The sequence below is a fragment of the Taeniopygia guttata genome, chromosome 2, assembly GCF_048771995.1.
Source record: "Taeniopygia guttata chromosome 2, bTaeGut7.mat, whole genome shotgun sequence".
In the NCBI taxonomy this organism is placed as follows: Eukaryota; Metazoa; Chordata; class Aves; order Passeriformes; family Estrildidae; genus Taeniopygia; species Taeniopygia guttata.
Window position 1 is genome coordinate 91,189,774 of NC_133026.1, and position 20,885 is coordinate 91,210,658.

General features: G+C 39.0%; 1 protein-coding gene across 1 annotated transcript in view; it reads right to left on the reverse strand.

Moving 5' to 3' along the window:
* Positions 1-20,885, reverse strand: part of AHRR (aryl hydrocarbon receptor repressor) — an 83,485-nt gene that overhangs the window by 43,118 nt on the left and 19,482 nt on the right. The window contains exon 3 of the mRNA XM_072924438.1: positions 15,145-15,326. Coding sequence (XP_072780539.1) covers positions 15,145-15,326 — 182 coding nt within the window. The remainder of the gene's footprint in view (positions 1-15,144; positions 15,327-20,885) is intronic.

Below are 20,885 nucleotides of genomic sequence, written 5' to 3' on the forward strand. Positions count from 1 at the left end.
TGTGGAGGATTTTATTTAATCTGAAAATTATCCAGAGAAATGTAATAGAGTCCACTGGTATCCCAACTAATAATCCAAAATCAAACCATTTCAGATTAGTGTACCATAAATCATTTTCAATTAATAAATTTACTTTAAATAGCTACTAAGAGATATTCTTTCATTAGAAATAAGTTTAAGTACTGTGACAAATTACTTAAAGTTAATTAGTTATTAGACTCAAACCTAAGGCTTCCTGAATAACTCGGTTATAAAAATTACAGCAAGCTTACTCACAAAATTGCTTCTACCCTCACCCTCTTCCTTTTGCCCAAACATACTGTACATACTTGAAAATGGCCAGATTTTGTCTGAAAGAGGAGGAAAAGAGTGCTTTGCTACTGCAATGTAAATTAAGGTCTAGCTTGGTCAGAACCACTGGGGGATGCCTGGAAATATACTTGCACTAGGCAGGCTGAGAGGGACAGCAAATAGTGCAGCTACAGAAGTTAGTTTAAAGCCAATTGTTGAGTTGTTTTCCCACTGGCTATCGCTGAGCCTTCCACACGTGGTGGTTCACACAGCCTGTCCCAACACAGCATAGCCTTTGCCTGATGTGGAGAATGAGGGAAGGAGCTGGAGTACCTAACAACTGCACTCCAGCCACAGCAACAGAGCTGAGAGTCGATGCAGTCAAGGCAGGATGGGGCAAGCTGGGAATGGGGCTGCTGGAACATTCTTCTGCTTGATGCATTTTCCATTGGCCAGATGTTCCCCAGTTGACATGAGCTGCGAGAGGCTGCATGTGCTACTCCCGCAGGGTGTTCTGACCCCTGGGAAGCACTAAAGAGGCCCAGGCCTGCCCAGCATTGAGGCAGCACAAAGGTATTTCGAAGCTCTGATCCTCTCTTCTCCCACTCGATCCCAGTGCCAAGTGCAGCTGTGGTGCGGGAACTCAGCTGTGGTGCAACATTCATTTTGTACATTAACCCAATGAGCTACGGTACCATCTGAGACCAACATGTAGCTAATTGCTGTGGGAACAAAACTTTGACTTTCCTGACCTATTCAAAGTTTGAATTTCCCATTCACTCCACACTCCTATACTAACAGATTGTATACAGGGTGTAGCTTCAAAATTTCCTGCACCAGAGCATATGCAAAGACAAGAAGAGGAGATGAATTGCACATCCCTGGAAACCTGCCCTTTACTTGCAGAATGGTGAAATTCTAAATAAGTCAATTAACGTGCCCAAGCAGCCCCCATCTTCCACGCAGATAGTGCTGGCTGAAACTCTTCCGCCCAAGCTATCCCTGCCATGTGGAGCTGGAAAAGCACTGGTTACAGGAGCTGACTCATCAGCTGACTAGCCCACAACCTCAGCCACAAAGGACCAAAAATGCTGGTGGTGGCATGAAGCGTGTGGGTGGGAGCAAGGAATAAGCAATCATCTGGCAGCCTAATGCAGAAAGGAGCGTTGACAACAAGCCATTATTTATTCCCCCCTCCCGCCCTAAGGCTCATCCCTCTGCTTCAGTGATTCTCATCATCTTGACGCTGTGGTAGGGCTCTTTGCAGGGGAGGGAATAAAAGGTACATCCCCTCCCTGTGGCCCATGCAATGAAAGCATCAGCAGGGTATCTGAGCTCACCACACCCAGATCTCTCAGGGAAAAAGGCCCTCATGGAGGAGAATGGAAAAGAGGTTTGCCTGGTCCTGCTTTCACCCAATAGGAGACTAGAACAATGTCTTGCTGGGAAAAAAAAAAAAAAAAAAAAAAAAAAAAAAAAAAAAGGACATAATTTCTTTCCCGCTAAAGTCAGTTACTGGAGAGGAGGGATGGAGATCCAGTCCTGGAATGGCAGATAGCAGATGTAACCAAAACTTTTAGGAGCGGAGCAAGGAATATAGAAAAAAAAAGGGAGACTGCTGTAGCAAAGATGGGAAAAGACAAGGGCAAAAAACGTATATGGAGAAAGCAAGAAAATCTACAGAAGAGGAAGATGCAAAAGAGAAAATTTTATAAAGAAGTTAGGTGGATTATTATTTCTAAAAAGGCTGCCAGCGGAAAAGAGGTGGAAGGGAAGTCACCAAGTTAAACAGTAAAAATAAAAAGAAAAAATAAAACTGGCAGATTTAATTAAAACTTAACATGAAAGTACACTGATAAAGTCCCCCAAATTGTTAATATGTATCACATTATCTCCATATAGATCTAAGTTAACTTTTGAATGTTCATTCCCTCCAGCAGACTTCATCACTGCTAATCTGGCTATAATATGGTCAGTTGGTCCCCATTTTAACTATATTGTCTAGCCAAATTATTGGCGTGGTGATGGTGTGACTTCGCACCTCCAAGGCTTTAACCTTTTCAATGGCATTTTTGTTACAACTCTGAAAAATACATTGAACTTCAGGCAATGTGTTTCTTGAAACCCTGGGGCAGATTTTGAAAGCCTGGCTTATATTACTCCACTTTTTTAACTTTGCCGAGGTTAAGCAAAACATAATAAGAAATTAAGGACGTGACCAGTTGTCTTTATGTTTCCTCCTGAACCAAACTTCTTGTTTTCTGAGAAGAGGCTTTTTGCCCAAATTTTGCCTACAGTAGGTCTTTCCTGGCAAATTGCCTCAATGGAAAGGAGATTAAGTTTCTCAATGTCCTCTTTTCTTGGAAACTTTCTGTTACATTTCCCAGTCTCCAATACAGGCAGCTCAGGACACAGGAATCTACAGCTTGAAAGTCTTCCCCAACATGTTTTTCACATGCTGTTGTATTGGCACTTGGCAAGAGCGTGATGAAGAGTCACAACACTGTAGTTTGCAGCTTTTCTCTGGCTGGAAAAACAGCACTAGTTGAACATAATCTTCAGAGAGTCAGAAGACAGAATATCTGCTGAGGATACAATATCTAAAGTAAGCAAGATGACCCCTGTATGGAGACTGTTACTTGAATTGACTTGACTAGATAAAGACAAGATAAATAAATTCCTCTTTTCCAAATGACCTCTTGGAACTCAGTGTCCCTGCACTAAGTGTTGCTGGAAGGGGTACATCTTCTGTCCAGAAACTGACCTCTCCGCCCAGCTCATGCTTACAGGGGTGACAATCTCAGACACCCTACTGGTTTTTACAGCTACTACCATGATACTTTTAAGGTATGATGGCAAAGTAACCTTCAAATTGACATTGTCTCTTCTTTCCTAACCATAAATTGGCGGCAGCAAATGTAGGGTGCATCTCTGTCCTGAAATGATACGGCACTTACTTACTGCCAGACTTATTAAAAATTTCTAAAGTGCTTGCTAACATCAATAAAAATGAAGCATGTATGTTGCAATGTGCAATACCTTCAGACTCTCTGAAGTGTTACTGAGAATGTTTGGCTCAGAATAAAGAGCTCTTCCATAAGGGGGACATACAGAACCACATTGCTAGGGTTTAATACAGTTCTGGTGGTCCTGAAGAAGTGCTGAAAGCAATCAAAACCTCTATAATCCATCGTAAGTTGAGAGCATTCTGCACCTGGCATGACTGCACCTCTGAGAATTATTAATGTCAAACATTGCTGATTTCCTCTTACAAATATTACTTGCTGTGAGGTGTACAGCCTTTTACTATATGCCATAATGTATATGCAGTGTAGAAAAAGCATGAAAAGAAGAAATGCAATTTTGTTTTTCTCCATGTACTGTTATGGTCCTTTTAATAACATATTAGAATATTCTCCACATAAATCCTCGCATTCCAGCTCAAGATACATTGTTATGGCTGAATTGTATATCCTCTCAAGAAATGCTTTCATAAAGTATTATTTATTGTGCCATTTTCCCATACAAGTTTTGTAGGGGTCATTTGATGGCACAACACTGGTTTAATAAATTATTTGGAACAAAATAGAGGGTTTGTGACAGGTTTTCACTGACACCGATATACACTATACCAACATACAGAAGGTATCATTTTCTGTACAGATATTGAAATAGTCAGGGGAATAGATAAGATTAATATAAGGTGACAAGTTTTGTCTGTATACAATTAGTAAAGTGGTTATGAAGTTTTCAATGGACTAGGAAGAAAAAACAACTTAAAATATGTTGTGTTTTGATTTAGCTCTGATCTTTGCCTGTTGTCTGTCATCTTAACTTCCTTCAGCTGTTTCCAATATGTAAGTAGCCAATTTATATTGCAGGTTAGGAGGTAAATGGGAATAGTGGACATTTACTTATTATAACAAATAATTATTTCCTATGTACCTTCAACTTGATATATTCCATGCAGCTATAAAGAGGAAATGCATTAAGGGGATTTCAATAGAATTTTAGGGATACAGTAAGTTCATATGATACATTGGCAAGACTGTTGTATAACATCAAACTTTCAAAAAAGTAATGATGAGCTTCGTTGAAAGAAGTTTCTAAATTCTGTTTGTAATTTCTCTTACTGAGCATCTAAGTCTGCTGATATGCATTCTGCTTCTACTCAATGTCAAGATTTTAGAAAATTTGTCAGTTATATTATCTACAGTATTGCACCAAAACGTGTAATAAAATTAAAACTGGACTTACAAAGGAAAACCTGCTATGCCTCACCTAAAAATCTTGCTTTTCATTTCATGGTGGGGAACTTTCAGAGCACTGACTAATATGCTACTCTTACATTAGATAGAGAAGAGAATTATCTATATTAGTCACATGGGATTTTCTTTCTAATGAAATGAAAAAGACACTAAACCAAATACAGTTAGATGAAGACAAGTCCTTCAGAGTGATCCATTGAGCCAAACTGTAGGATTATCATATAGCAAAATGAGGCAGGTTTTGGAGAAACCAGCCCCCTACTCGTATTTTATATGGCTCAGGGGGGACCTTATCCCTCTCTATAACCACTTGAGAGTGAAGCCAGGTGTGGGTCAGCCTCTTCTCCCGGGCAATCAGTGACAGCATGAGAGGACAGACTCTTAAGCTGCGCTTAGGGTGGTTTGGGTTGGACATTAAGAACTTCTTCACTAAAGGATCATTAAATATTGGAATGGACTGCCCAGGGGCGTGGTGGAGTCACAGTCCCTGGAGGTGGCACTTAGTGCCATGGTCTAGTTGACAAGGTGGTCCTCAGTCAAAGGCTGGCCCTGATGAACTTGGAGGTCTTTTCCAAATGAAATGATTCTGTGATTTTGTGATCTGCATTGTATCAGCGGATACAATGCGGATCACAAAGCTCTGTTCTCTGCAGAGCTTTACTATGTGCTGTAGCCCTAAAGTCAGCAGCAGGAAAGTGAGAAGGGAAGCTAGGAGGACAACCTCCTACACTATTCACTAGCTGAAAACTATTTGTCTTCTTTGTCTTCAAAGTCTTATGCAATTACAATATGCAAAATTAACTTCAGTGTTTTGTTGGATAAGAAGCATTGTCTTTCCTTTAAAACATATCTTTATTTAAAATGAGAAACAAAGTAAATCATTTTCTTGACAGTAAAGATACACACTTCCTCTCAGAGATGGTAATCACTCATGAAGCTGAGAACAAGTGTAAACTAAGCCAAAGTTTATGCCTGGGGGAATGCTTTCCTTCCCATCCATTGCACAATTGATAAAGACAAAACTATTGCTAGTATCTTCTACAGTCACTGAAATTGCTAGCAAGTTCTGAAATAAAAAATGCAATTTTTTCTTGTGATGAAAACCAGTCTTGTTTCCATATCCAAGGAAAACAGTTGAACTAAAGTCCAATTTTTTTCCTCAGTCTCCAAGATCTAAACATAATTTAACTCAAGAGCATTAGATCAATGAAAGTCCATTACTTGTAGCTCAGGATAGTGGAATTTGAGCCATGAAGGACTGTGAGAGTATTTCAACAGCTGGTACCAGGCCGGGCAAAGAAGGGCCTTAGCTGCAGAACAGGGATTAAGCAAGCACAGTACACAAGCAGGATGAACACCAATGAATACAAAAGACAATGTGTATATCAGTCTCCTGGATTAGATGGACCCAGATTTTTCTTTGCCACTTGCATTTACCACATTGAGTTACACATCCTTGCCACATTAATTTACATCTATGTGACATGAGATTCACGGTGTGAGTTAAGCAAATGCACTGAGCACGAAAGCCTACCAAATGAAAATGGTTAAGAATGACTGAGCAAGCTGGAGAAAGGTGAGGACCCACACTCAATGGCTCACAGTATTTTGGGGACTTCCCCTAGCACTGGAGCAATGTAGAAGCTGTGGTTTGTGGGAACACCTATAAAATCAGGCATCGTGTGCATGGTTGACCCTGTGTCTGGTCCTGAGTGCATTTCTATTGTCAGTAGAAACAGTGGAACTCTCCCAGTGCCAAATGCCCTCAGGAGAAAACTAACAAAGATTCCCCTCATGTCACTTGTCATTTCCAGCTCTCTGGTTTTTCTAATCAGTCTTGATAACAGCAAGAGAAACACTGAAGCCTACAGGGATGTTCAATTGGATGGCAACCAGCAATAGAAAAGTTGTATGATATACAGATCCAGAATTACAAGAGGAAATTCTTCAAGAAGAATCCTAATGATGGTGTGTTTCCCAAGAACAGTGTAAAATCCATGTAGTTCAGTCTTTCTAATGCAGATGACTTAATCAGTCCAACAGCTCTGAGTTTGTAATAGCTCTGGTAATATAAGCAATCCACAGCACAAGCACCAAGGAGCACCAGAAAATATCTGAAACTTATTTATAACTGAAACTAACATCCTTCATTTGCCATTACTCAAAAAAACAAGTATTGAATTTAGAGCCAGTCTCAGAACATGACACTGAACATAATGTTGCACAGACAAGTTACCTTGATCTTCAAAGATAATGGGAATTCAAGCAACTTAAATTTGTCTTGTTCTTCCTGAATATAGGTTCATTCTGAAGTAAATCCTGCTTGTAAATCAACACTGGTCCTACCAAACCTGTCTTGTTTGTAGGAAAATAAAGAGAAAGCTAGCCAGGAGAAGGAGGTACACACTCTTACAACAAGACAGCAAAAGCAGACGCAGTTCTCCTCCAAGAGTCAGCAAAGGCCTTCCAAGGACAGAGAGATCTCCAGGTTATGCAAGAGGACCTGTAGTACAAAACAGCCTCAGTTATTTGTCATATGGAATGAATGGCATTCCCAGGAAACAAGGGGAAGAAAAAATATTGGCCCATTAGTATAAGCAATATGTCCCAATAAACTTGTGTCCCTGGTAATTAAATATATTAAAAAATCTAGTCAAAATAATGTTTGAAAATGGGTAATGTGGAGGAGATTCAATTTCCTTGGACTCTCTAGAAAGAAGTCCTGCCAGATCTCAGGGATGGATGAATGAAGCTATCCTGCTTAAGGTCTTGACACTTCTACTAAAATTTCACTGATGTAATATTTTAGCATTTGATTAGACAATGATTTGCAGACAGTAGGTCTTCCTTCAATGATTTGCTTATAAACCACTTATGCAGAATAATAGTTTTTCCTTTTTTCTGTTGCTGTATTGCTAAAAAGTTGGTAAAATTAGAGAGCAGTAGAGAGTGAAAAATGTTTCTTTCATGAACAGTCCATTTTTGGCCAAACTCCAAATATTGCTGCAATTTGAATACGCCAGTTCAACACAGCCACAGGAATAACCTTACCTGTTACCCACTGTGACAATGAATGTTTCTTTTCAGTACAAGCCATTGAATATGCTGTCCTAAGAAACCTAAACTACCCAAATGTTTACAATCTAATTAAGCTACAGCTGTGGACTAGGGCAATATATATGCTAAAGGCATTTTGTATGTGATCAATAAAGAAAAGTTCTCATTTCTCTTCTAAGAAAGAAATCATTCAGACATTCAGTTTCAGAGGACAGGGAATGCTCTAACTCAGCAGAAGACGTCTTTGAAAACTCAAACTTCTAATTGTCAAAAAGCTCAAATACATAGGGGAATTCTTGACTCAAGATAAAAGCTTCATCCCTAACTAATCAGAGGAACACTAATTGAATCCTTGATTTGTGTCTCAAAGTACAAGTTTCATTAAAAAAAAAATAAGTTTGAGGATAATCTGAAAGCCTCTAAATATTTACATAATGGAAATCAATATATAAGTCATACCAAGAAAAGACAGGAATGAAGAGATGAAATCAATGAGGTATGATTTCCTCCTTCTTCTTCTTGTTGCTTAAGGCATCTTATCCTGCTCTTATAAATCTTCCTTATAATATTTATTCCTATTTCCGATTTTTCATTATTTTATTTTTCCTATATCTGTTTTAAATATATCCATTATAAGGGTCCTGGAGAGAGACCAATGAAAGGACACAAAAATGATGAAGAAACTAGAGCACTTCTACGAGGAGAGGCTGATAGAGTGAGAGAGCTGGAACTGTTCAGCCTGGAGAAGGGAAAGCTCAGGGTGGATCTCACCAGAGTGTATAAATACCTAAAGGAAGGGTGGAAAGAACAGCAAGGTTCTTTTCAGAAGTGTCCAGTGACAGGATCAGAGTAAACAAGTACAAAGTGAAACACAGGAGGTTCTCTCTGAACGTCAGGAAACACATTTTCACTGTAAGGATGACCAAGCATTGGCTGGGGTTGCCCAAGGACACTGTGGACTCTCACCCTTGCAGATATTCAAAAGCCATCTGGACATGGTCCTGGGAAACTGGTTCTCAGTGATTTTGCTTGAGCAGGGGGCTTGGATCAGGTGACCTCCAGAGGTTCCTTCCATCTTCAACCCATCTGTGAATCTGTGATTCACTAAGACTATGATTTTAAATTAAAGGGAAAGCTTCAGGCTACTGAAACTGGACTATGAATGAAAGATTAATTTTTCCCATGGAAATGGATCCAATACAGGCCATAACTGTAATAGTTAGCTCAACCATATGAACTTAGTTTAAGAATCAGTTGAATCTTGTTGTAGAAAAATTTGCCATGTTTATGTAAAGTAAAATCTAAAAAACATATTTATACCAATGAAGCAGAATTTGTCATTCCAGGAAAAAAATGTAATTACTGAGAGTTTGAAAAGAAAACTCTGGGAAAACAGAATTATTAGGAAGAGATGGTGGGGTAGAAAGAGAAGCCTGAGAACTACAGTACATGCACTGCAGAGGAACCTTGGAACCTCAGACCAGAAGCTTTGGTTCAGGTAGGCAGCACTCCCACAGCACTGTTGATTAGTTGGCATTAGTTAACATTGCAGATTATGTATGCACTGAAAGCAAGATCACTCTGTGTTTCTGTAACCACCTCAGGTTTTAAAACCTTAAATTTCTGTGCCGCTGGAGTGTCATGCATGTCACACCAGAAACAGGCCTGCAGTGGGGACTGAAGCACTAAATAGTCAATTGTTACAATTAATAATAGCCTAAAGGGTCTAAGGACTGAATCTGAGGAATCTCAGTCACAGCAGTATGCTTCTGACATAGGAGAGTAACAGCCATGGACACTGTAGGAGGAGAACAAAGCTAGAACACACTGCAAGTAATTGAGGATACTGAAAATCAGGCCAGCTGAGAGGAATCCTTTGTTGCTTTCTTCTTAAAAGAGATAAATTCAATTTCCATTAAAGAGAAACATTGATGGGAATTGGATCACACCAAACACATAGACGAGTAAAAGGAAATGACCCACTAACATAAATGCTAAATCAGAAGAAAGACAGAAACCACACAGTGTGTGCTACCCTGTCAGAAAATGGGAAAATATAAAAAAACCTAAAAAAAAAAATCTATATCTATCTATCTATCTATCTATATATATATATGTGTGTGTGTGTGTGTGTGTGTGTGTGTGTGTGTGTGTATGTATGTATATATGTGTATATATATGTATATAAGAGGTTTAATTGAAGGGGAGAAATGGGTTAGAAGGAGATAGGGCAGCTTGGTGAAAGTGACCGGGAAATCCTGGAATCAATGGTTCTTGCAGCAGCAGCAGCAATCCAAGCCACAGCATTGGAAAACAGAGGACCAACAGGAGGGAGACTTCAGTACACCTGGAAAAATCTCAGAGGACACATATCTAAGGGAAATAGATGCTGGATGTTTTTTCAGTGGATCAATATATAGGACATAAGTGTAAACTGTCTCAGTGGCAGTGAAGAATGGGAAATGTAAGGAAAGACCGCCTTAGCAAAACCTTGAGTCCTTCAGTGACTGGGACTTCACAGAAAATTTCATTTAAAAATTAATAAAATAAAGGACAAATGTATAAGAACAGAAACAGAAAAGCCAATGTATAGTATTAGATGTTGCAAGGAAGGCAAGGTTATGAAAATTATGCTGGAAGCCCTTTAACCATAGGAGGTTGGGAAAATAGGTTTCTGCTACTCAGCAGAAGGGGAGCTACAGACAATGAAAACAAAAAAGTTTCATGCTTATTGCCTCCTTTTGCTTCCATCTGTTAGGATCACATTCATGGCTGTAAAAGCTGAGGTGCCATGAGAAATGGAAACAATTTTGTTTCCCTACAGATGAGGGGCTTAAACTGAAGCAAGAGACTTCCAGCTTGGATTTTAGAGAATGCAAAGGAAGGTATTAAATCAGCCATGTTGCAGATTTGCAAAAATATTAGACAATGACCCTCAGGTTAAGGCATAGCTTATTCTTTACCTAGGAAGGTTCATTAAAAGCATGTTTCTTAAAATGTTTAATTCCAAGTGGAAACAGATGAACTAACATTTGTAGACAAATTTCTCAAACTCTACTGTTATTCAGTTTACAATCCATATACAACTTTAGTCTAAGGCAGGTCAAACAACATGTTTGACTGTCAACATGCTTAACTATCACGAATTTTGCAAAGATCTGGATTGCAGTTTAAATATAAAACTTAAAGAAACTTTTAAGATATTTATTCACAGAGTTCCATATTTAGTCATCCATAAATCTATCTGATTTTTAGCTTTCAAAATCAAACAAAGTCTGGAAGTAAATAAATACAGAGAAGGCACTGAAGTCTGCAATAAACACAGAGATTCAAAATAATACAGGAGGGAGATTTTTGTCAGGAAAGCACTGCTTCTGTGCTTGCATACACATCTCTGTTTTTGAGTATGTATATGTGCGTATGCAAAAAATGTCCAGATGGGCAAAATAACAAGCTATTGAATTAAATTATGCTTTATATAAATTATGTAGTAAAGAATTTAAAATAAAAAAAAATCATCCATATTGAGGTCTCTACATTTCCCATCTAAGACTCAACATTATCAGAAATGCTTATGGCTAAAAGGTCTAACATTACTGAGTGAGATGTCAGCGGCAAAGTTTGAGTAGAATTTGAGTATTAATACAAGGTTAGTTACACTAAACTGAAAGATGAGGAGCTATATAGCTCTAGTTGTAACTGTGCTGGTCTATCTCAGTTGTCATAGCCAGTTTCCTTACAAGGACTGGGAAATATAAGTTAGCTCTCTCTGAGAAAGGACCTGAGCTGTTAAAAGGACAAGGTACTACTCTTCTGACATTTATTTACTAAATTGTTACCTGTACTAGAAGGGAACAAGTTAAGCAACCAACAAAATGGGGCTGGTTTTGAAGTGGAGCAAGACCATCATTTCCCCATCAGTGGGAAAACTGAGAAATAAAAAGTACTAAAGGATGTGTCGTCAAGAGGGGCAAAGGAAGACAGATTACAACTAGCCAAGATGGAACATGTCCAAAACAGAGGTCCAGCAAACTCAAGTGGTCACAGACACTAAGTGCCACTCCATGCTCACAGGAGCCCCACCCAAAGCAAATCTTTGTCAGGGCCAAATGACAGTCAGAGTTTCCTGTAGCAGTTGATGTCTCTCAGTCACCAACTAACCCTGGTTCAGACCCAGCTGCCTCATTCATGAGATCCAGTGAGGTTGGAAGGTTATTGCTGCAAGTCATTTTGAAGTGCTTATCAGGAAAATGCAAAACGACTGAATGCCTGTAGCTTGAGGGGAGTGGGGCTATTAATAGAGCCTCTGCCAACTGATAACAGAGATATGAAGAATCTTAAACGAGTAGACAGTAGAAAGAAAACATTTCTAAGAATGAGGGAGGGAATTCACTGCAATGACTTACACTGAATCATAGGAATATCTGTCTCAACAGCCAGGTCTAAATTTTGGAAAGGAAACAGGCCTTTGCTTAAATCACTTAAGTAAGATGAACTGGTCATATGCTTCAAGGTGCTAACCTCTAATGGTCACTAAAATGGGAATAAATGACTGATGGCTGCTCCCCATGCACTAATACCCAATTCTCTGCAAAACCATTTTGACACTTGAGGTCGATATGGTGAGGTTAGTCTCTCCAGTTGGCTGTTGATCTTCATAAACACCTTTGTGCTGCACACTGACTATGGCAGAGTAGCTACTAAAAGGACACCTAGTGGTAAGTAAATGAGTGTGCCCAGAAACCACTGGCATTGCTGAAGGTGTGCCATTGTAATTGGCATGGGAATTGCTGACCTGTTATGGGTTGAATACACAATGTGACGTATGAACTTAATGTGTCAAGTAGCACTACTCATTTATTTTTTAAAATGACAAGCAATATTCTTAAAAGCATGTTTTAAAAACCTGAAATTTAAGCTTAATTTCCTCAAATCTTGGAGAATAATTTTTTTAAACAAAAGATGCACAGTACAGTCTGTCACACACTACAAAACTGATTGTACTGAATCTCAACTGCATCCACTTTAAGGATATTAGATAGCTGAACAGGATTCATTACAGACATGTTTTGCTTGATATTCAAGCCAAATTTCATCTTGGGCATTTCTTGCTTCCTCCACTGTGCCACTCTAAAATATCTTGAGCAATTCCTTTCCTTCTTGTCTTTTCCTCCTATGAAGACAAACAGCTGGAGAATATAAATTGAGCTAACTTTAGTTTTTTAGGGGTTGTTTGTTTGTTTGTTTGTTTGTTGATTGTTTTTTTGCCCATGCAACTTTATAGTCACTTCTTGCCTGTGGTTATTCCCAACCCTTTAATATGTACTAATGCCCTTGTGACCAAGAGATGCCCACAACAGAAAGCTCTGTTCCAGATGGAGTCATGCTGGTCTCATGCAGAGAGGGATTATAACTTTCCTGTGTAGTGACATGCTGCCTCTGGGCAAACAGACCAAAATCCACACTTAGCATTCTTTTTTATGTCAACATACCATATTGCAGGCATGGAACAACTTGTTGACCACTGTCCCTCTTCGGTTATTGTATTTATGTTCTTTGTTCCAGGTTTGTCTTTTCTATTGAACACCAGTTTCTTTGGATTAATTTTCCCTGAGTGAATTAGTACAGATTTACTAAGCCATTTTTCCAGATACCTTTTTTTATCTAATTTGCTAACATCTCTGTATGCCCCTGGTCTGTTCTCTGTCCTCAGAATGTCTGTAAGCTCCCAATTTAGTGTCATCCTTTGATTTAAAAAGCCACAAACAATCCATTTCTCCTCTTCTATCCTCTTTCATTACAACACAATTTGAAATGCGATGAATATGTTTGTTTGCTTTTTTTAGGTGACTTGCTACCAAAGCTTTTGCTTAAAAACAACAAGAAAAAAAGAAAAAGAAAAAAAAAAGGTTCTGCCCTTTTTTTTTCCATAATTACAAGAAAGTAGATCGTGATGTTCATGAAGGATGTGGCAGATTATGCCCTTACCAAACTTCTGGAACCATTCCTCACACAGTTCAGTTTCCACAGCTCACCTCTCCTCCATTCCACCCTTCTGTAGCTGCTCTCTTGTCTTAGTTTCCTGCCTTTACTATAAACAATGCTTTCTGTAACCTTAGTTTCATGATCTAAACATTTAAAAATAAGAATGAAGGGAACACAAACTATGTGTTCAATTAGGTAATTTGGGGATTAAATTAAATGAAATCTCTTAAGACATGGAACACAGAATATTTCAACATAATGCAGCCTGGCTTTACTTGTTTTCCTTTTATCTCTTTATCCCTTTAAGAAAAGGAGACAATGGATCTTAGAAACTCTGGCAGAAGAGTAGTAAAAGCACCTGAAGAGATATTATTGCTTGTGAATGCAAGACAAACGAAAGTCAGGCCTAGAGGAAGAGGCCATAACACTCAGGTATGTGTTTAAAGGGAAAGAGAGGCACTCTGTAAACTGCAGGATGCTGGAGGCTGGGCAACTACCTGTCACAGCTGACACAGGAGGCTCCTGCTATTAGTGATATCACCCTTTGTAATCTCATGTCAGCCTCATAAAATGCCCTTCAGACTGCCAAAGTCTCTTCAATCTGGCATTTCTTTTGTACTAAAATGCATTTTAAAAGCAAGAAGGCAACAAACAGATGTTATTCTTCGGTTAAAGGCAAAAAAATTTTTAAAATACATATATATGTACACACTGTACATGATAAGCAGTAACAGGAAGAAGTAATAAAGAGTAATAAAGGAAAAATAATGTCTGTAAAAATACTTCTGCTTATCTTTGCAGTCCACCTATAAGTTTTGGTCAATTATACTCCATCATACACAGGACTTCTTTCCTTTTTTTTTGCAAACAACTCTAGAATGAATTTCCATTATTAAATCATTAATCTGTATTTTGCTCTTGTGAACTCCTCAGCAACAGAAGAAACTCAAAATGCCTTCAAATTTGTAAGAATTCTTTTTATGTGCATCTGCAAATGCACATTTGGCTTTCACTTTGCATTGTGCCAGACAATACAAACGAAGCATAGCCTAGTACAGCTTTATTCAGCACTTTAAACTTTGAATCTCTCTTGTCCTGAAAGACAGTGAACATGTTGGCTTTTCAAGTGAACCCATTTCCTCCTGGCATACAGCAAACATAGGTAATACAGCAGTTGGTTGACTTTCACATTGTACTTAAAGAGGTGTTTTGAACTTTCATAATACCGGCATCAAATAGAGAATTCAAACTATAACAGGTATTACATTTGCCCTGAACTTCTTTCCCAGTTTAGTGATTCTTTCCTAGTTGTGTTTTCCCATTTTCTAAAGCCTGCTGATGAAAGATGGACATTATCCCACTATTTGGTGAGAAACACACAAACTACATAAGAGGAAATGAATGAAATTACCAATGCAATATACCATGCACAAATATTTTCCCACAATAACAACAAATACCATTTGTTACTTTTACTAGTACAAAGCAGCAATAAATAAGAGGACTACTTTTAATGGCATGCTGAGATCTTAATAAAACCTACCTTGAAAGAAACTTTTGACTCGGAGATAGCTGACGCTAAGGCGCAAGACAGAAAGTTTGTCCAGCTTTGATACGATGTCAGGTGGAAAAGGAAGGAGGCTGGCCAGGTGGTCCAGTTCCGCGTTCAGACGGTCTCTGTGTCTCTTCGAAGGATTTGATTTTTCATTCCCAACTGCAGGCCTTCTGTGGTGGAGAGCACATCTTCAATTACCTGTTTTACTTCCAGAGACTGAGATGCTCTATGCAATTAATTGCTAACAGGAATACTTTGTTTAGCTTCTATGAAAATCTTTAAAGTCTCTGTCCTACGACAAAAAGAGCTTTACCGTTCTACATTTGCCATGGTGCAAAGACACAGACTTTGTCTTCTCTTTTCACATCAGGCAAAAAGTGAAGAACTGGTATCTTTTACTCAGGACCTCTCACCTTAGGGAGATAGATGCTATCTTCATGTTCTAGTCAATATCAGGAAAAACCATTTCTCATCTTTGCTGTACAAATGAGGGGCAGAACAGCAGGGGAAAATTACTGTGACTAATGCATGAACCCATTCAATACCCACTGTATTCATTCAAAGCATCTTAGTTCCCTCCGTTTAATGACCTGTGGGTCAGGAGATAATTAAGATAAGTCTGTCTTTAGACATGAGTTTAAAAAGTATGGAAGGCAAGGTGAAGAGAGATTCTTTCCTTAAGCTCAAAACTCCTGTATACATTCTCACTTCTACCTCCGTAAAAACAAAGGTAAGAATTTAGTTTCTTGAGAAGATTGATATTCGTCACAAAACGTAGAGATTAAAGTTATTCAGCTTTCTAGGCCAAGCAAGTCCATCCCCATTTTGCGTTCCTCTTATGAAATGGACAATACTAGAGAACCTAGAATAGCTATTGTGAAAATTCATTAAGATGAAATACATCACAAGTGAGGAACCTCAGTTTTGGAATGTCCACTGATATTCCCAGAGAACGTGTAAGATGTTCTCAAGAGGGAATAAAGGAAAACACTGGTGCTTTCGCACACAGAAATGGGGACCTTATTTCCAGACTGTGGGGGGTGCCCAGTGCTGAAGCACAGACTTGTCCATTAAGCAAGAAGACCTGAGTGGGAGGTTGAGAAAGGTTGTTCCCTTCAGTAGCCAGCTATTGCTGAACCCAGCAGTAGACAAGGGCATTATCCAGGCATGACCTATGGAACACTGGCGCCATAAACTACATGGATACTCAAGAATGGGAAACAGCGAGTAAGAAGACTATAGTTGTGCTAACAGTTTCTACTTTCACCTCACTGAATCCAAGGATTCAGGAGCTAGCTGACAGTGGACAATGAGAGTAAAAACTAATTATTTGTCACACTTTACTACTGTGTTTTCATGCTACACAGATTTACTGCATTTTTCAATTATAAGGTGGTTAAGGTGTTAAATTACATCAGTATTAATTTGTCATTGCAGTTGTAATTATAAAATAATTGCGCTTAGGAATTAGCAAAAAAAAAAGATCAGTTTTTTGAAGAGCAGTTTTGTCCGTGTGACTGCTGCTAACTGAAAACCTTTTAAAACAAATCAAGTTTGAAAAATTCATTGCTACTTTTGAGAACCTCACTTCAAGAGAACAGCATCAGTGGACAGAATGGATGGGGAAAAAATGAGTTAGAAATAATAGGGTTTTTTTTTTAATTTTACTGAAAATACATGATTTCTCCTATTTTAATCAAAATTGCCAATACTTGTATATGGTTCTTCAATAACACAAGTTGCTTCCAAACACATGGAGAAGATTTTGCTGATTGGGATAAATGAACTACTTTCCTATATTAGGGAGTGGAAATATGAGAACAAATAATGCAATCAACAAAGAAGGACTAGTGTTTCTTACTTTTTCTGAATTAACTATATTTGTAGTAAACCTTGGGGCTCAGCCAGCCTATGACACCAAAAGGATGTCTGATCTATGGAGGGCAGTAATTTTGTGGGAACATAGCCTACAGCTGAGCAGAAGCTAAAGAATATAAACTTTGCTAATCAGTCTTTACATCTGACAAACCAGCTGAAGCAAGGAAGCAATGTAAGACAGAATAAATTAATTCCAATATGGAAAATTAAGCTGATGAGTTCAAGAGGTAAAAATTGTCAAGAGTAACATGAAATAGAAATAGAAGTTGTTGAAGCCTATTTACCACAAAAAGTAGTGACTCCTTTATGCCAGAGAAAAATGGTCTGAAGCAATTAGGTGGTCTGCCTTTGTACTGAGTATGAGGAATAATTTTCAGAAGATGGCAAGGAATACAGGAGAAAATTCGGGACAGAGTCTTCCTGAAAACTCAAGGAAATGATTCAGTAAGGGAGTGAATACAAACAAACAGGAGTTAGATGTAAAGGGTAGTAGTGCCAAGTGGATGTGATTTTAAACAATGTGAGTTCCATGGAAAGGCTCAGTTAGCTAGCCATAAACAGAAAGGCACAGGCAGGGAAAATCTCCAGTGGGCTGCTTTGAGGCAAATGGAAATTCTAGCCTTTATTTTGAGCTGACAGAGATGGTGCTTGTTGTGTTTGGGTTAATCTCAGGATTGTCAAACTGTAAACAGAGACATAGGAGTCACTCGATGATCCCTCATTTACTCTGCTTTCCATACAACACGGCTGTAGTAAAGGAGAACATGTAATTCAAGGAATAAATCTGGCTTTTCCTTCTTCACATTGTCAAAACTGCCCAGTAGTAACAAGTACTTGTACCTGCGCAAGACCCACATTAGCAGTCCCTGTGTGGTGGGATCTGTGTGGGAGAAGGTGGGGAGAACATTTTCTGTTCTGGTGGTACACAAGGTGTTGAGCCATTTTCACATTAGTGATTCAGTGTGCCCATGACACACAGACCACCACTAGTGTAAACCAGTTTGGTGAGCTCACAGAGGAATTTCCTGCAACTACAGCTCTGTCTGCTATTCCCTACCCTCTGCAGAGCCCTACCATGTTAAGGAAAACTTTGCCCTGAATAAGTTTTATAAGTATGCCACAGTGTTAAACCAGCAGAAGACCTGAGCTGAGAAAGGTCTAATCATTTACCACGACAGCAAGTGTTCAGTAAGAAGGGGAAGGGAAGAGAGACCATGAGATGAGACAGATAGGCTGAGAGCAAAGTAACAACAGATGATTATCATGAGTGTACTGACCAGCAACCTCAATCACTGACCTATGCTTGGACATTGCATAGGAATTTTGGCAGAGCTGGGCTCCAGTGGCAGCCATGTGAGTGTGGATGTTCATCATCTCCTATGGACCAAAAGGACAGAACGAGAGAAAGCTGCTTGAAGAAAAGGCAGCCCTTTGCCACCTTCTATGTCTCTTCTGCATCTTGACAGCAAGGAAAGGTGAAAGCAGAACTAATGGTCAAGAAGACATAAGAAGACCAGCAGAGCAGAACAGATGAGAGGTGGGATAGTGTGGTACCAAGTAAGAGGAAGGGCTATGCCACAGAGGGCCTTAAAATTAGAACTAGGAAGCAGGAGAGAGCTGCACCTCCCAAGGTCTCTGTTTACCCTGGCACTGGCACAGTTCTGGCTGAAGCGGTGATTCTGGTGCAGTTATAGGTACACTCAGAGCTAGGGCAGGTATAGTTGCCTTTAAAGAGCTGTAAAACATTACAAGAAATGTTTTGTAGAGGGTGAGGTTTTTACAAGATGCCAGGGCTTGAGATGAAGTAGTGGCTGAAGTTCTCTGGTAATGGTAATGGTAACTGTCCTGAAGCATTGCCATAGCACTTTTAAGTATTAATTTCAACACAGCGATTTTAGCTTGAGGTTAAAGACAAGATCTCTTTAATTGCCAGACGCTTGAATTACCAGTAAAATGTTAGATTTCCACAGGAAATAAACACTTGGTAGAAAATGTTTCCTTTAGTCAAAATCCTGGCTGCCTGGCTGAAAAGCATATCTGATGGAAAATTTTCAATCTGTCTGAGCTCCAGGTGTTTGACCCGCATCCATAATTGCCAGAATTTTTTAGTGTAGAACATGTTTGATGGGGCTTGTGTGGAAGATTTTGGGCACAAGAAAGGAAACCAGCTGTTTTTAAATTTTTCTTGCACGTATAAAAAGAGAACCTGAACCTTATATGTTATCTGAAGAATGGCAAACAAATGAAGATAGTCTCTGATAGTTCTGTGTAGAAAGCAAGACTGAAACGTATCAGCTCCTCCCAGTAAAATTTTCCACACATTCATCCCCAGTCTTGTGGGTCTCTGTATTGTCCCGGGGAGCTTTTTTTATACATTTTTATCACTGTTCTGTAAAACCATCTCAGAATAAAATTCCTGCACCTGAAAAACAATAATGAACATAATGAACAATATAATTATGTGATATTCTATTAGAAGCCAGCTGCAGGATCACCACCTGGTTGACAGTCTGATCATGAAAAGATTATGTAGAGTCAGAGAGTTAGCTTCTTGGGATGCACTGAGTATGAGGAGATATAAATGTCCCAGTTGTTCTGCAGAGGGCAAAGCTGCACTTCTGTCCTTTTAATTCTGACCTTCAAAAGCACTAATCCATGAATTCCTATTGAAGTCAAGTATCCTGCCCACACTGAGGCACCCGAGTTCAATTATCCTTTTGTTAAAAGAAAGGTAAATTCTGGAGACTATTTACATTAAAAAGAGAGGACTGGCCAAAGAATACCCATCAACTTTATTTTCTGTGGAAAATCAGGTTTTACAACTGAACAAATACTCCTCCCAGAACAGATGCCAGTTTCTACCTTGATTCATTGGCAGAATGATAGGGGGGAAAGTGCAACAAGGCTGTGAAGGAAAAAGTGCTGTGCTGTCATACAGGAGAAAAAAGCTGTAACAAAGATGCTACAACATGAATTAAAATAATAGTTAAATACGCTGCTCAATTAATAGGCTTTGTCTACCCTTCTAAATTCAAGATAAATTAATCAAGGCAGCATGACAGTAATCTCAGAGTCCTAAAACGTCGGTAAGACCAGTAGGACTGAAAGACACAGACCAGGAAAGGAGCTCTGTCAGCCAGTCAGTCTGGGGCAGTCAGAGCCTATTTAGAGGAAAGTCCCCGAGTGAGGGAATAAGCACAGGAAAGGCTTACCAGAGACCAAGCCCGCAAACAGATAAGGTTTGAGGAAGAGACCAGTGTTGCTAGGAACTGAGAAATCATCCTCAGCAAGTGGTAAGTAACTAACCACAGAAAATGGAGTGCTCTCTCCAGTGTGGGACTTCAGTATTCTAACAATCCAAACATTCCCCTTGTTTTAACCCATGTTTCTTAATCAAAATTGTTCATGCCCTGGCTTGATACGTTCATGTTCAAGTACCTGCACTGCAACATCATAGAAGAGCAATTTTCAAGGCAGCATTACCTGCAATGGTTCCTGAGATTAAAACTTGCTTGTGTAAAGTAATTTTCTTCCGAGAGTATTAAAGCCAAAACTTCCAAAAAGGCTAATGAGGTCACTTCCATGATTTGTTAGCAGGTAGTTTTCTTAGCCATTCATTTATCTAGAAGTCATCTTTGAGAGGAGCTCTAGCTAGCATGTCAACTCCAAACATAAGCTTAATGTTTCTCAAAGCAACTGCAAGCCTATTTCCTTTTTCACAAAAGTAATGATCCATAAACAGTTCTGCATAGAGGTAATTTAATGTACTGGAAATGTTCCATCCCTCTTGCAATTGTTATAAAATCAAATATCCACATCCATACTGAAATAGTAGTGCAGAAATCTTGCAT